At 52.8% G+C, this 13489-nt stretch overlaps 1 protein-coding gene across 1 annotated transcript; it reads right to left on the reverse strand.

The window, feature by feature from the left end:
* Window positions 1–704: 704 nt before the first annotated feature.
* On the reverse strand, window positions 705–12970 carry LOC123127302 (25S rRNA (cytosine-C(5))-methyltransferase NSUN5). Its single transcript, XM_044546951.1, has 13 exons — window positions 12646–12970; window positions 12025–12083; window positions 11855–11905; window positions 4949–5081; window positions 4224–4309; window positions 3909–4007; window positions 3768–3821; window positions 3156–3300; window positions 2494–2555; window positions 2186–2273; window positions 1455–1538; window positions 1198–1359; window positions 705–1102 (listed from the first exon to the last, which is right to left on the reverse strand). The coding sequence occupies exons 1-13, from the start codon at window positions 12914–12916 to the stop codon at window positions 876–878; spliced, it is 1521 nt and encodes a 506-aa protein (XP_044402886.1). The 5' UTR covers window positions 12917–12970; the 3' UTR covers window positions 705–875.
* Window positions 12971–13489: the final 519 nt, after the last annotated feature.

Below are 13489 nucleotides of genomic sequence, written 5' to 3' on the forward strand. Positions count from 1 at the left end.
TCCCAAAGTTTTCAAATCATGGCAACTGTAGTAACCAGACCTACATGGCAACAACTACAGTTGTTCAAAAAATGGCATCTGACACTTGATCTGAGATGACAATTGCAGTTGAGCAACCATGGCAAATGTAGTTGTCAGACATGGCAATTGTAGTATAGCAACATGGCAACTGCAATTAAACGGACATTAAAGAGGGTCCGGACCATGGCAACTGCGGGGATGCATGATGACTGTCACGCGGGGCGTGCGAGACCGTGAGGTAGGTGGCTGACAGAGGTCGCGTGGGCGTTATCTATTTTGCCCACACATAAGCATGTGAGAGGGACCGCGGGGAAAGAAAAAAGCATGTGGGCATTACTTTTTTTGCCCACACATAGGCGTGTGGGCTGGTCCTGTTAGACACCACACAAAACGTGTGACCAGATCCCTTAACGCCCACACGCGTGGCAGTTATCATCGTCCAAGACAAATTGGGTCCGAACAACGTGTGGACAGTAAACATTTTTACATACCTTGATTTTGTCTTTTTTGCCGAGAGTTGCTCAGATGTCTAAATGAATTGAAATTTGATGCGGACCTCACGCATCAAATTATCTACCACCCAAAAGAAATTTGAATTTTTTTAGCATTTGTTTTGATTTTTTTGCTGAGAGGGGATGCAGATGAATCTGGGAGCAGAAACTCCGCGTCCTAATACACGTCCCTTTTTCGATGTTAATTGCTTCAAAACTGAACGTGCACAATGTGGCCTTAGTTCACAATTCTGCCTACATATCGAGAAAATGCAAAATTCAGTTACAAGTCCAACGCCGGCTTCGTTCAGCTGCCGCTACCAAAAGAAATCGCTCAAAGATCCTAGGGCAACATCAACATCTCTATATACCCCAGATGGAGCAGAGCACGTCCATCCTGGACAATCTCAAGGAGCTGAACGCCCTGAGACCTCCGCTTCGCGTTGTGCAAGCTCGTTTCCTTTTCCTTCCCAAAGCGCGACCGTCTTCGCTAGGCTCCAAAGCATCTGCGGCGGCTGCTTTCCTCACAAAAAGCGCTATGAAGAATCCCTCCAGATCATCCTCGGGGTCCGTCCGAAGCAAATGCTCGGCTGCAAACAAGGAAAGCCGTTAGGGTGTATAAATTTCATGCCAACAGAAGGTCATCCAGAAGCGTATTTGAGTTGTTCAGGGAAAGGGAACATACCTCCGTGGAAGACCGGAAGGCCACGGCGCCTCCATTGAGGGAATGGGGTAGCGAGCTCGAAACCGAGTGATGAGGCTAAAGGTAGCACAGAGCTGACGACATCCTCATTCTCTGCCTGGTGTATTGAACAGGTGCTGTAGACCAATCTCTCTACAGAGGGAACTGCAGATGTGGACGGAAGCTTTTCACTTCAGTTTCTGCGACAGTTGTCCATAGAAATGTGATCATTAAACAGACCGAGTAGAGTAGGAACTTACATGATAGAGCATGTGAGAGAGCTTTCCGCTGAAAGGCGGACAGTTTCCGGATCCTTGCGCTTGAACCTCCATCATCCTGATCATCTGCACAACAGGGTTTCTTTAGTTTAAATGTTCCAATTGGATACTGGTATGATGGTGGTGGGGTGAATCTGTTTCCCTCACTTGCATCTTTGAAAAAATGTAGACCTTAAGAAACATCCCTGACACTGGAATGCTTCACTATTTCAGATCAAAATTGACCAAGCAAGGCCGGATGACCCATCAGGGTATCAGACTGCATAAGATGCTAACAGAACCATAGCCTATGTTTTTAAAGCGTCCCTAAGGCGACGCCTAGGCGACGAAGCGCTCCCCCTCCGCTTTGGAAAATCGACCGCTTTGGGTGCCTAGGCGTCCAAAGCGCCCGCCTAGGCGTCGCCTAGGCGCCAAAGCGCCCCCCCCCCCCCCCCCCTCCCTAAGGCGGTAAGGCGTCGCCTTAAAAACATAGACCATAGACTTCTTATTTTGTGCAGGAAAAAAAATAGAAGTTCATTTTCATGGTTTGCGGAGAAAACTAGGATGAACTCAATGTGGCATGAACACAAATTGAATACGTGAAGATTCAATGTAGTATGAAAACTAGGATGAACTCAATGATGTATGAACACACAATGCAGATTCCAAGTTTTTATATTGAATACGAGAAGTACATATATGTTGTAAGAGCAGCCTCCATAGCATACAGTTACCTATAGAATGTGAAGGAAGCAAGTGGTCGAGTCTCTCAGTAGAGATTCCAGATCCAGAGCAAGAGGGGTCTAATAGAATAGCACGAACCTGCACATTCATCATTGTATTGAAGCACACAACACAATTAGGGTTGATTGTTCGACAAGACAAATGGAAAGCTCAAAAAATGTATGCTTGTCTGAAGTTTTCATCAATAGACTATGGGACGGAGGGAGTAGATATCATTATGGATGTCAATACCGGAAATTCAATACATGAATCTAATCTTTCTAACAATAGTAAGAATAACAACACAAGTACTACAAACCTCTGCATATGACGGATCATTGCTATCTATATTCAAAAAGTCACCAATAACTGTTTCAATATCTACAAAACTGGTTAAGAAAATCTGATCATTGTATCATGTCACAAACTTTGTAACATAGTATATGGTGAACAGGTGGATACAGTTGCAAATTGGAAGGAAAAGACTACATACAATTAAACAAAGAAATGATCACCATAGATAGTCCACATATATCACAGCGACCCCCTTGACATAATGGTTTATGTATTACACTTTAGATAAAAATGATATCAAGGGTTGGGTCAAAGTAGCCAGAAGACAAGTGAATGCATAATCATTTCCACATACACAAAGAAGGTGCAAAGATATGCCTGATTGAAAGATGGAATGCTGTTAGTTTTGTGCCCTTGTGAATAAATGTCAAAGAAACATATGAAAGCTACCGTCACAAAACAAAAGCATTTGAAACCTCACTCGGGTTAGCAGGGGATTTGTATTTGAAGGTCAAAAGAATTCACAAGGTACTTTACTGCAGAAATTATGCGAACTTATAAACATTTTTTTCCTAGATTAAATGCAAGGTGAAAAGCATGATTTAACAGTAAAATAATGCCTAGGAAATATATAATTGCGAGATCACTAGAGCTAGAGGTAATAATAAAGCATTTAAGAAAGGATACTGTTTGCTCCAGATCTTCTGACAGTATGTTGCAATGTCTTGGCCCTCTCTTTGTTAAGTTCACAAGCAATAATACTCCCTTCTCCATTCATGAGTGCAGCAAGATGGACTGTTTTGTTCCCTGGAGCCGCACATGCATCAATAACCTAAGTTTAATGTTCAACTGGAAATTAATGATCTGACATGATACAAGTCCTAAGTATGTAAAGTGATACAAACCAGAGTGATACTTATCAACTGCTCAGAATGCAACATTCGTTCCATAATCATGAGTCATGAAGCATAGTAAATAAGCATAGACTTTTCATTTGCAAACTTTAAAAACGATATACAAATTGTTAAGTGACAAATTTCAGGATTATTATATTTTACACTGCGGGCATCCCTCAGAACTTTTCTTTCCAAGAAAACTCCGCGTCGCCACAATTTTACGTCCTAGTACTAAAGATGCAATACTAAGGTCCAGAATATTGTTGTGTAAAATCCTATCAATTAAGAAAGATGGAAATGTAATTAAAATTAAATATTTCACTTAGCTCAAATGGTTGCACCTAGCAAGACAAAAATAAATATATGCAATAAGAACTAGTGCGATTAAATACACTACACTAACCTTCCAACCCGGCTTAGGACTCAATGCAGCTGCCACCATACAACTTGCTTTTCCCTGTGCAAACAGGTTAAAGTGAGAGAGGAAATGATATTAGATAAAGTTTCTTTCAGATGCAGATGCTACAGAATCACAAGGCTTCACCTGCAAAAACACCTTTCCATCTGTGACCAATGGATGTTTATGCATATCAGTTCCAGGAGGGAGCACCAACATGTCTGGAACCATATCATCTTTATCAACCTACCAACAGGTGAATTTTGAGTACCACTAAGAATGGTAGAGCATGAAAGTGATATCTAAGTTATACCAAGAAACATTGGACAGCAGGCTTGTTACTTGGAGAAACATGCTCGATCCATAATAAGTGTCTCAGTTTTCAACTAAGGTTGAACTAACCTTAGTTCAAAACTGCGACACTTATTTTGGATCGGAGGGAGTAGAAGATAGGTGAAGTACCTTGTGCATTTTACTTAGTACTTCAATAACCGATCCTGTTGTGGTCTTGAGTGTGTTTACACGAACAAACCTGGGCTTCGGTTTGACTGCAGAAATAAAAGAATAATAAACAGCATTGCATGCACAAAATTTTTCTAGTACCACTTAATTTATGTATAATGAGGATGGCATATCACTGACATGTCAAAACTGAGCAAATGCACAGCAGCAGTTGTGGTGCACCTTCTCCAGGACACGGTTGTGATCTAATATTGAAAATTAAACTGTTTTTTCCAATAGTATGAAAATGGCTACTGTTTTATTAGTTGCTCTTTTGAAGGATACTATCTAAAATACAATTAACAGATTTCCCCAAGTTAACCAGAACTTATCAATTATCATATGGGGTCAGAACATAAAAAATGTTTAAAAGTCTCAAACCTAGCATGAAAGTCAGTGTTGAGCGTTGACACAAGAAAACAACCTCATATAATACACTGCATATGAAATAGTTGAAGTTCATAGCTGTAACACCTCACATAGATGCTGCATATGAAAAAACTCAAGTTTTCAGCTGTGACACAATCTATTATGCCGTGTACAGAGAATTATGTGATCAAATGAATGCATTTGATCTGGATGGTCAAGATCATCAGGCAGCTCAGAGATGCAGGGGCAATCATATTAGAGGAACAGTCAATGATCTACTACAAAAGGAACATGTCAGAGAGAACAGAGAAGGATACCTGTAGTTTTCTCGCTTAACAAGTCCTCAACATTACTGACTTTCCTTTTAACACATATTTTCTGAAGAGCAGTCCTAAAAGTATCTTTATGTAGCATAATATACTCCTCGACAGATCCAGAAACTGCAATTTCCTACGAATGCTACTTCATGTCAGATTTTCTTTGAATGGGAAGAAGCGGAACAACAAGACTGATCAAGCGAATGACATGGCAAACTAGTGCTTAATTCCATAACTCAAGTTTAATAACAAAGGGTAATGCAACCGCCTGGATGGCTCCGCTCCCACCCTCTAGCCCCGCCGAGCCCTCCCCTGCCTGCCGCCGACGCTCCCCGCCGACCGCCCACCCCCTAGCCCCCCTTCCCCTCCCCCTAGCCATGGAGGCCCCAAGCGCCGCCCCTGCCGACCGCCAGGCGACCCTCTCCGGCGAGCGCGTGTCCTCTGGTGACCGCTAGCTCAGCTCGGAGAGCGAGTCCTTGGCGTGCTCCTACAGGGACGTCGCGCTCACCCCGCCGGCCCCTGCTGCGTCGCCGGCTGCGAGGGCCCCTGGCCGCGCCTCGCCGGCTGGCCGCGTGCCCGCCAGGCAACGCCTCGGCCCCCGCTCGGAGGTCCACCGCATCTCCGGTGGGGCCATGCTCGACACTGATGGGTTCCAGCAGCCGCGGCGCAGGAACCGCCGCCACCGCCCGAGCCAGGACGGCACCACCAGCCGTTCGTCCCCTTGCCGCCGCAGCCCGTCTCTGGAGGAGGTTGCTGGGTTATGCTTTCGCTGCCTCGACCACCGCCACCGGGTGCACGACTGCACCAACGACGTCCGGTGCAGGCGCTACCTCACATCGGGCCACGAGTCCCGCGACTGCGACTTCCGGCGCAACGATGGCGCGCGGCCTCGCCGTGACGCCCCTGGCAGAGACGGCCCGGCCCCGGCCCCTCCTGCGCGCCACCACCCCACCAGCGCCACCTGCGCTCCCGCCGCCAGCCCCCGTTCCCCAGTCGCGCCCCGACGCGCCCGTGCGGGTCATCATGGCGCAATCCACAGAGATGGAGGAGGCTGAGCGGGTCCTTGGCCGCGCCATGGTGGCCTCCATCACCGGCAACAGGCCGCAGGTGGACACGGACGAGGTGGCCGAGCTGCTTTACCACTCCCTCGAGCTCTCCGAAGGCGACTTCACCGTGCACGTACACCACCCTGAGGACTTCCTCATCCTCTTCTCCTCCCTGGACACCATGCATCGTCTCAATGACGAGCACTTCATCAGCTCGCCACGGTCCGCGCTGTCGCTGCGGCCATGGTGTAAGCTCGCGCATGCTGGCGCCGGCGGGTTTGAAAACCTCGTCGAGCTCGAGCTCCGCGGTATCCCCGCCCAAGCTTGGCACCTATCCACCGCCGAGCACATCCCTGGGAAAAGTTGCTGGATTGAGAGGCTGCATCCTCGCACGCGCTCTCGCAAGGACCTGGCCGTCTTCCGTCTGTCCGGCCGCGTGCACGACCCTGCCAACATCCGCCACGCCGCCATACTGGAGATCGTCGAACTGCTACCAGCTCGCGTCCCATCGGAGGCGCCGGAGGTCAGGACGCTCACGTACCCCGTCTCCATCGCGCTCGCACGCACTGCCCCGCTCCGGGCGCCTCCTCCCGGTGTCCAGGCCAATGACGACCCCGGCCGAGGCGGCACCGGCAATGGGCATGGCCAAGGCCCGGGCCCCGATCATGGACGGGTGCGGCGCCGCGGCCGGAAGCGCAGGCGAACTGACGCAGCGCCGGGCGGCCGGGCAGACGGCATGGCCATGGACGCGCTTGCATGGTGCGCCGGCGACCGCTCGGGGCGGACCGATGGGTTTTACACAGCGACCTCCTAGCCCCGGCCGGCGACGGCGACGGCGGTGCCGCCCGCTCGGCCAGCGAGAGATGGCATGCTGTCGTGGCCGGGTCAGCAGGGCCCCGCTCGTTCTCGCCATCCGTCATCGGGCCAAAAGAGGAAAAAGGGGGGAAAGAAAGGGCCCGCAGCAGCAGGCTTTGGCGGCAGATTCAAAGCGAGCTGTTGTCGCTTCAGATGACGTCGCAACAATGACGGTTGTGCAGACGCCAGCTGGCGAGCTCCCACTCGTCGCTGGTGCACGGGAAGGCCCTGGAATTTCAAACTCGCCCCCCCCCCCCATGATCCCGAGGACGATTCCGCGGGACCTCCCCCCCTGCCGCGGCTGACCCAACGCCGTGTCGGAATCTTGCCCTTTTGAGCCAGGTCCCAGACTCACAACCTGTGGTGCCAGAGGCTTCAGAACTGCCAGGATCGCCTGCCGCCTTGTCGGGGCAAAGTGGCGTCTCGCCCACTCCTGTCGCACTGGCGGGCCCAGGATCCCCCGCTGACCGGTCATCGCTGCCCCTCGACCCCACTCCAGCGGTTTCGGCGGGAGGAGGCGCACCAGTTCCCGCCCCACCAGCTACCGCGCACGCGCCCAAGGCCGCTTCCAAAGCTAGGGCCCCCCTCATCATCTGCCTGCTGCTGGGCCAAATGGGGCTGGGCCGCCCGCTGCTGAGCCCACATCTCCAACAACGCTGGCCCTTGTGGCTTCTGCCGGACCACCCGCCACTCGATCTCCGAAGGCTGGGGCCCAAAGCCCAATCTCCATACTGCAGCGACCTTGAGGTTTCTTCACGCCCGCGCCCAACGCTGATCGCCGCTCGCATGTCCCTGGACCCCGTTCTCCGGCATCAGGACGGTTTGCATCGCCGCCAATCACGATGCGTCGATCACGCAGCCGTGCGACCACGCAGCAGGCTTGGACGCTCGGCGAGTTTCTGGCCGCGGCCACAAAGCACATCAGCGCGTCGCTACTGACTCCCGGGAAGCGGCCACGTCGTCCCCTCAACTTCGCCCCACGGCGAGGCCGTTCCGCAGCTGCTACCAGGCCTGCGGTGGCGCCGCCGACGGCAGAACGGAGGGCCCATGTGCAGATCCTGCGCACCCTGGGAATTTTAGGCACCAACCAGAAGATCACGGCCATTGAGATGAAAGCCTACGACGACATGTTCACGGCGCCAATCCCCCTGTCTGTGCTCAAGGCCATCGCCGCCCTGGTCGACCGGGAGATCCCAGCGTGCATCGCCTCCCCCGCACGTGAGGCCGTGGCCAATGAGTGCTAGGCCCGCCGGCAGATCCATCGTCGACCGCTTGTTCATGGATCACGGACTCAAGATTGCAGTTTGGAATGTCCGTGGCCTCAACTCGCGCGCCCGACGTAGTGCCATTCGCTCTATGTTGGGCTACCGGCGCCTCCATTGTATGCTTGCAAGAAACTAAGATGGCTTTGATCTACTCGCCCATCGTGCTACACATCCTCGGCTCCGAGTTTGACGACTACACTTACCTCCCGGTCGATGGCACACGAGGTGGCATCCTCCTCGCCTGGAAGAGCAGGGTTGTCTCGATCTCTGACCCCCTGCTCACGCAGAACGCACTCACGGCTAGGGTGTCCGTGGCCTCCAGGACGCCGTGGTGGTTGACGACGGTCTACGGACCCCAAGATGACGCTGATAAGATCATGTTCCTCCAGGAAATGTGTGACATACGCGCGGCATGCCCCGGCGCGTGGATGCTTTGTGGCGATTTCAACCTCATATACCGGGACGAAGACAAAAACATGGGTGGCCTGCATCGGCGCATGATGGGAAGATTTCGCCACTCCATCAACGACCTCGCCTTAAAGGAGATATATCTCAACGGGCGTCGCTTCAGGTGGTCAAACGAGCAATCGCCGCCAACGCTGGTGCACTTGGACCGCGTTCTTTGCACCTCGGATTGGAAAGACGCCACCGCGAATGTCACCTCCGATGCCTCGCTTCGGTCATGTCGGACCACTGCCCGTTGCTGCTGGATTGCTCCCCCATGCTGACGGCCCACAAGCGCTTCCACTTCGAGGACTACTGGCTCCGGTTGGACGGCTTCCACGACACCGTTGTCGTGGCTTGGAGCTCGGTGCATGACGACGACCCCTTCCGGCGGCTAGTCAAACGCCTCCAAGCCACCGCTCGCCGCCTTTCGAGTTGGAGTGCTAAGTCCACAGGCAACATCCGGGAAAAGCTTGCCATATTCCGCGAGCTGATCTTGCGCTTCGACAAGGCGCGTGAGGACCGTATGCTCTCGTCACCGGAGTGGCTACACAAGCAGCTCAAGCTCGCCTACCTCGGCATGGCTTCCATGGAGCACACGATCGCTAGACAGCGAGCCCGCATCGCGACTCTCAAGGACGGCGACGCCCAACACAAGCTTCTTCCACCGGCAATGCTCCTACCAACGGCAGAAGAATCGCGTGTACAGCCTTGTCGTGAACGGGCAGGTGCTCACGGACCACGAGGAGATGGCCAACGCAGCATTCATGCACTTCGATGGCTTGCTGGGCACCGCCGTCGACCGGGAGCGCACCCTAGATCTTTCCCGGCTTACCGCCCCCAGTGACCTCGCATGCCTCGACGCGCCCTTCAGCCAGGAGATATGGGAGGTGGTCAAACGAATGCCGGCGCGCAAAGCACCCGGACCAGACGGCTTCACCGCGGAGTTCCTGCGCGCCTGCTGGAGCATCATTCGCCAAGACATCTGGGATGTTTTCGAGCTGCTATACACTCTGCATGGGCGCGGGTTCAGCAAACTCAACCAAGCGCTGCTGACCTTGCTGCCCAAACGCGCGGATGCCCACAAGCTCGCTGACTATCGACCGATCTATCTGATCCACATAGTGGCCAAGATCTTCGCAAAGGTCCTATCATTGCGCCTCGCTCCCAAGCTCGACACCCTTGTCAGCCGCAACCAAAACGCGTTCATCGCCGGACGTAGCCTCCACGACAACTTCACTCTGGTCCGGCAATCCCTCAAGATGCTGCATCAACTTGGCGCGCCCAGGATCATGCTCAAACTCGACCTCACACGTGCCTTCCGACTCCATCTCCTGGCCCTTCCTCTTTGAGGTACTGCGCCAGTATGGGTTCGGGGACCGATTCAGAGAGTGGTTGGCCATCCTGTTGTCCACGGCGAGCACTCGTGTCATGCTCAACGGAGTTCCCGGGCCACCGATCTAGCATCGCCACGGACTGAGGCAAGGCGACTCTACCTCCCCGCAACTCTTCGTGCTCGCAGTGGACACACTTGGGAGGCTGATGCGTCGCGCCCTTCAGACAGGCATCCTCCAGCAACTACATCCCCGGCATGCCATCCCGGCGATCTCTCTGTACGCCACCGACGTGATGCTCTTCCGCCACGCCACCTCCGAGGAGATTTCCGTTGTCAAAGGCATCCTGGACGTGTTCGGTATGGCGTCTGGGCTCCGGGTAAACTACACCAAGAGCTCTGCCATGGTCATACACGTCGATGATTCTGCTGCGGGGCTGCTAGAGGGTGCCCCGTCGTGACCCTGCCAGTCACCTATCTGGGCATCCCGCTCACCACCCGCCGCCCCTCTGCGGCCCAGCTGCAACCCCTCGTCGACGCAGTGGCGGGCCGGCTCCCTTCCTGGAAGGCTTGGCTGATGAACAAGGCCGGACGGTTGGCGCTCGTCAAGTCGGTGCCCAGCGCGATACCGATTCATCAAATGCTCGCGCTCGCGCCCCCAAAAAAGACCTTGAAGCAACTCGAGAAGATTCAGCATGGGTTTCTTTGGGCCGGCCGCGCAGATGCCCGCGGTGGACATTGCCACGTGAACCGGCGCCGAGTCTGCCGCCCGCTCGAATATGGCGGCCTCGGCGTCCGAGACCTTGAGCGCACTGGGCTATCGCTACGGCTACGTTGTCTATGGCTTGAGCGCACGGACACCAATCGAGCATGGCAGGGGTTGGACCTGCAATTTACTTCGGAGGAGTGCGTGCTCTTTTACGCTTCCACAACCATGGCCATCGGGGACGGCATGACCGCCCTTTTTTGGGAGGACCGCTGGCTCGGCGGCCAATCCGTCCGCGAGCTCGCGCCAATGCTCTATCAGTGCATCCCCAAGAGTCGCCGGAAGTCCAGAACGGTGGCGGAGGCCATGGCCGGTAATCGCTGGGCGCGCGACATCCATGGTCTGCTTGGCCTGCCCGAGATTGGACAGTGCCTGAAGCTCTGGCACTTGGTGCAGCATGTCGAGCTGTCCAACGAGCCAAACAAGCTGCTCTGGAGCTGGACCGCCAATGGCGCATACACGGCCCAGTCTTGCTACCGGGCAACCTTCCGGGGAGCGACGAGCTGCCACTCCTGGAAGCTCATTTGGAGGAGCTGGGCACCGCCTAAGGTGAAGTTTTTCCATTGGCTGGCATGCCAAGATCGCTGCTGGACCGCGGAGCGGCTCGCACGCCGTGGCCTGCAGCACCACCCGAGATGCCTTCTGTGTAACCAAGAACCGGAAACGATCAGACACTTGATGCTCACATGCCCATTCACTAGGCAGACATGGCATGAGGTCCTATCTTGGCTACGTTTGCCAACGCCGACGCTCGAGCACGACGACTCGCTCATGGACTGGTGGCTGCGTGCGAAGGAGACCACACCGCCAACGCTACACAAGGCGCTGAAATCCGTGGCGCTTTTGGTGCCGTGGATGCTTTGGAAGCATAGGAACGCGTGCGTTTTTTACCATGTTAGCCCATCGCTCAATGAGTTAGTTGACAGGATCAAGGACGAGGCCCGATGTTGGGCAAAGGCCGGGGCTCAAGGGCTCAGGGTCGTTTTGCCATCATCCTGGGATGTCCACTGAGCCCCTGCCGGCTGTGTAAACCTGCCTCTTAGGAGGATGTAAATTCCCTTCCTTTCCAATGCAATGAAACGCAAAGGCCATTTGCGTTTTCTCGAAAAGAAAAAAAAACTGTTTTACAGCGACAAGGTTAGAACTTAACAATTAGAAGGTTAGACACTGATCCAAAGAACCTAGTAACTGACAAACCTGACCGAAGAGGATGTCGTAGGCCGTCACATAAACTAATTCCTCTTGTTTCTGCAAGAAAAATGGAAGACGCTTAAGGGCCATGAAACTTATCAACACAAGACTGGTATAAACAGTGTATAGCAAGAAGGGAATCAATTAATTCATAAAATTTAGTTCAGATGGCTGACCTTCCATTTGCTGCTGAATACTCCACTTGATGCTAAAACCTCCTTAAGAATTGGAAGATCTGATTAAAGGAAACAAAGAAATTATGAGGGAGAAGTCAATGCAGGAACATACAAACTGAGAGTTAAAGCACAACGGGAAAAGCATAACTGCAGAGAACTTGTGTTTGCTTAGTTCAACAAGCACCACATATGGTTTTATTTCCTGCCTTCCTGGTCGTCAACTATGTACATTCTCATCGGATGGACTAACATACTGATCGAATATGTACATTTCCTTAAGGTTAGTTGTTTTATAATTAGAGTTCGCGGAGCATCATTCTCCGGAAGTTTGAGTTAGGCAGAAATCCACTCTGTTAACATTGGCATATTTATTCATTCTATAGATCGTGCTTGGACGAAAAGGATTATGTCACAGGTAGTAAAGACATTAAAGTATCTTCAACCAGGGCATTAAATAGAAGTTGATGCGCACATTTAGCAGCATATATCTCCATAGCGGCATTCTATCGGACGCATTGGATACCATAGCGAGAATGCAGCAACGAGGCTCTTGACCGGCATTACATCGAACACCTTGCACGCGAGCGCGCAAAAGGGCAGCCGGTTGGAGCTGGGGCTTACACTTGAGGGTCTGGCAGACGAGGGCGAAGGTGGCACGCTTGTTGCGTACGGAGGGGGAGAAGACGAGGGACTTGATGGATCCCCCGGAGCGCTTGGAGGCGTCCCCGCGTAGCACGCGCCGGAGCACCGTGGCCGCCTCGCGCCGCGCGAAGAAGGCCGCTCGCTCCCCACCGTCGCGCCTAGCCATCCGCCGCCCCGGCTGGCGTGGCGGCGGCCGGCTCTGCCCGGCCTTCGCGGGAGCGTGGCTGCGATTCTTGAGCGGCGGCGGCATGGCTGCCGAGTTGCGGGTTCTGGGTTTTAGGTAACGGTAAGCGTCTGAAAAGAATTGCGATTGCTGGGTTTTATGGTGCGCGGCCAAAATAAGTCAGGTTTAGAAAAGGGGAATAAATATCAAAATGCTCACTTCTAATCTAAAAGGAGTACAGTTCATGAATACATTCCTGAATTATTATTTTTTGGAGTTTCAAACACTATTCAGTACTTCATTCATTTGTTTTTATTTACTTCGCACATTAATTTTGGGTGTGCTACGCGTCGGCCGGGTGATGTTTATATGCCTCCTTCGTAGCCGTTGGATGGCGAGTTCGACAGCCGTCCAATCTTCTCCGCGTGAGTGTGCACCAGCCTTTGCAACAAGGCCCGGGTTGCACCCGGCACATTACAGCACGAGACTTGTTGCGCTCCCGCTGAACCATTTTTTCTTTGAAACAAGGCATGTGAGAAACAAGACCCTTGTTGTAGAAACGACGTTGTTGCCCCCTTTGCAACAAACATAGTGTTGCGCTCGGCCCTCTGCAACAAGAGGCTTGTTGCAGAAAACTAAATCCCCTTTGTCATTCGCCGC

The sequence above is a fragment of the Triticum aestivum genome, chromosome 6A (genome assembly GCF_018294505.1).
Source record: "Triticum aestivum cultivar Chinese Spring chromosome 6A, IWGSC CS RefSeq v2.1, whole genome shotgun sequence".
NCBI lineage: Eukaryota > Viridiplantae > Streptophyta > Magnoliopsida > Poales > Poaceae > Triticum > Triticum aestivum.

Coding starts and splice junctions, on each gene's coding strand:
- LOC123127302 (XM_044546951.1), bottom strand. CDS start 12,916: ATGCCGCCGCCGCTCAAGAATCGCAGCCACGCTCCCGCGAAGGCCGGG. Junction 3,822..3,908: donor ATGGAAAGGTGTTTTTGCAG/GTGAAGCCTTGT, acceptor CTGTTTGCACAG/GGAAAAGCAAGTTGTATGGT. Junction 1,539..2,185: donor GCTTCCTTCACATTCTATAG/GTAACTGTATGC, acceptor CCTGTTGTGCAG/ATGATCAGGATGATGGAGGT.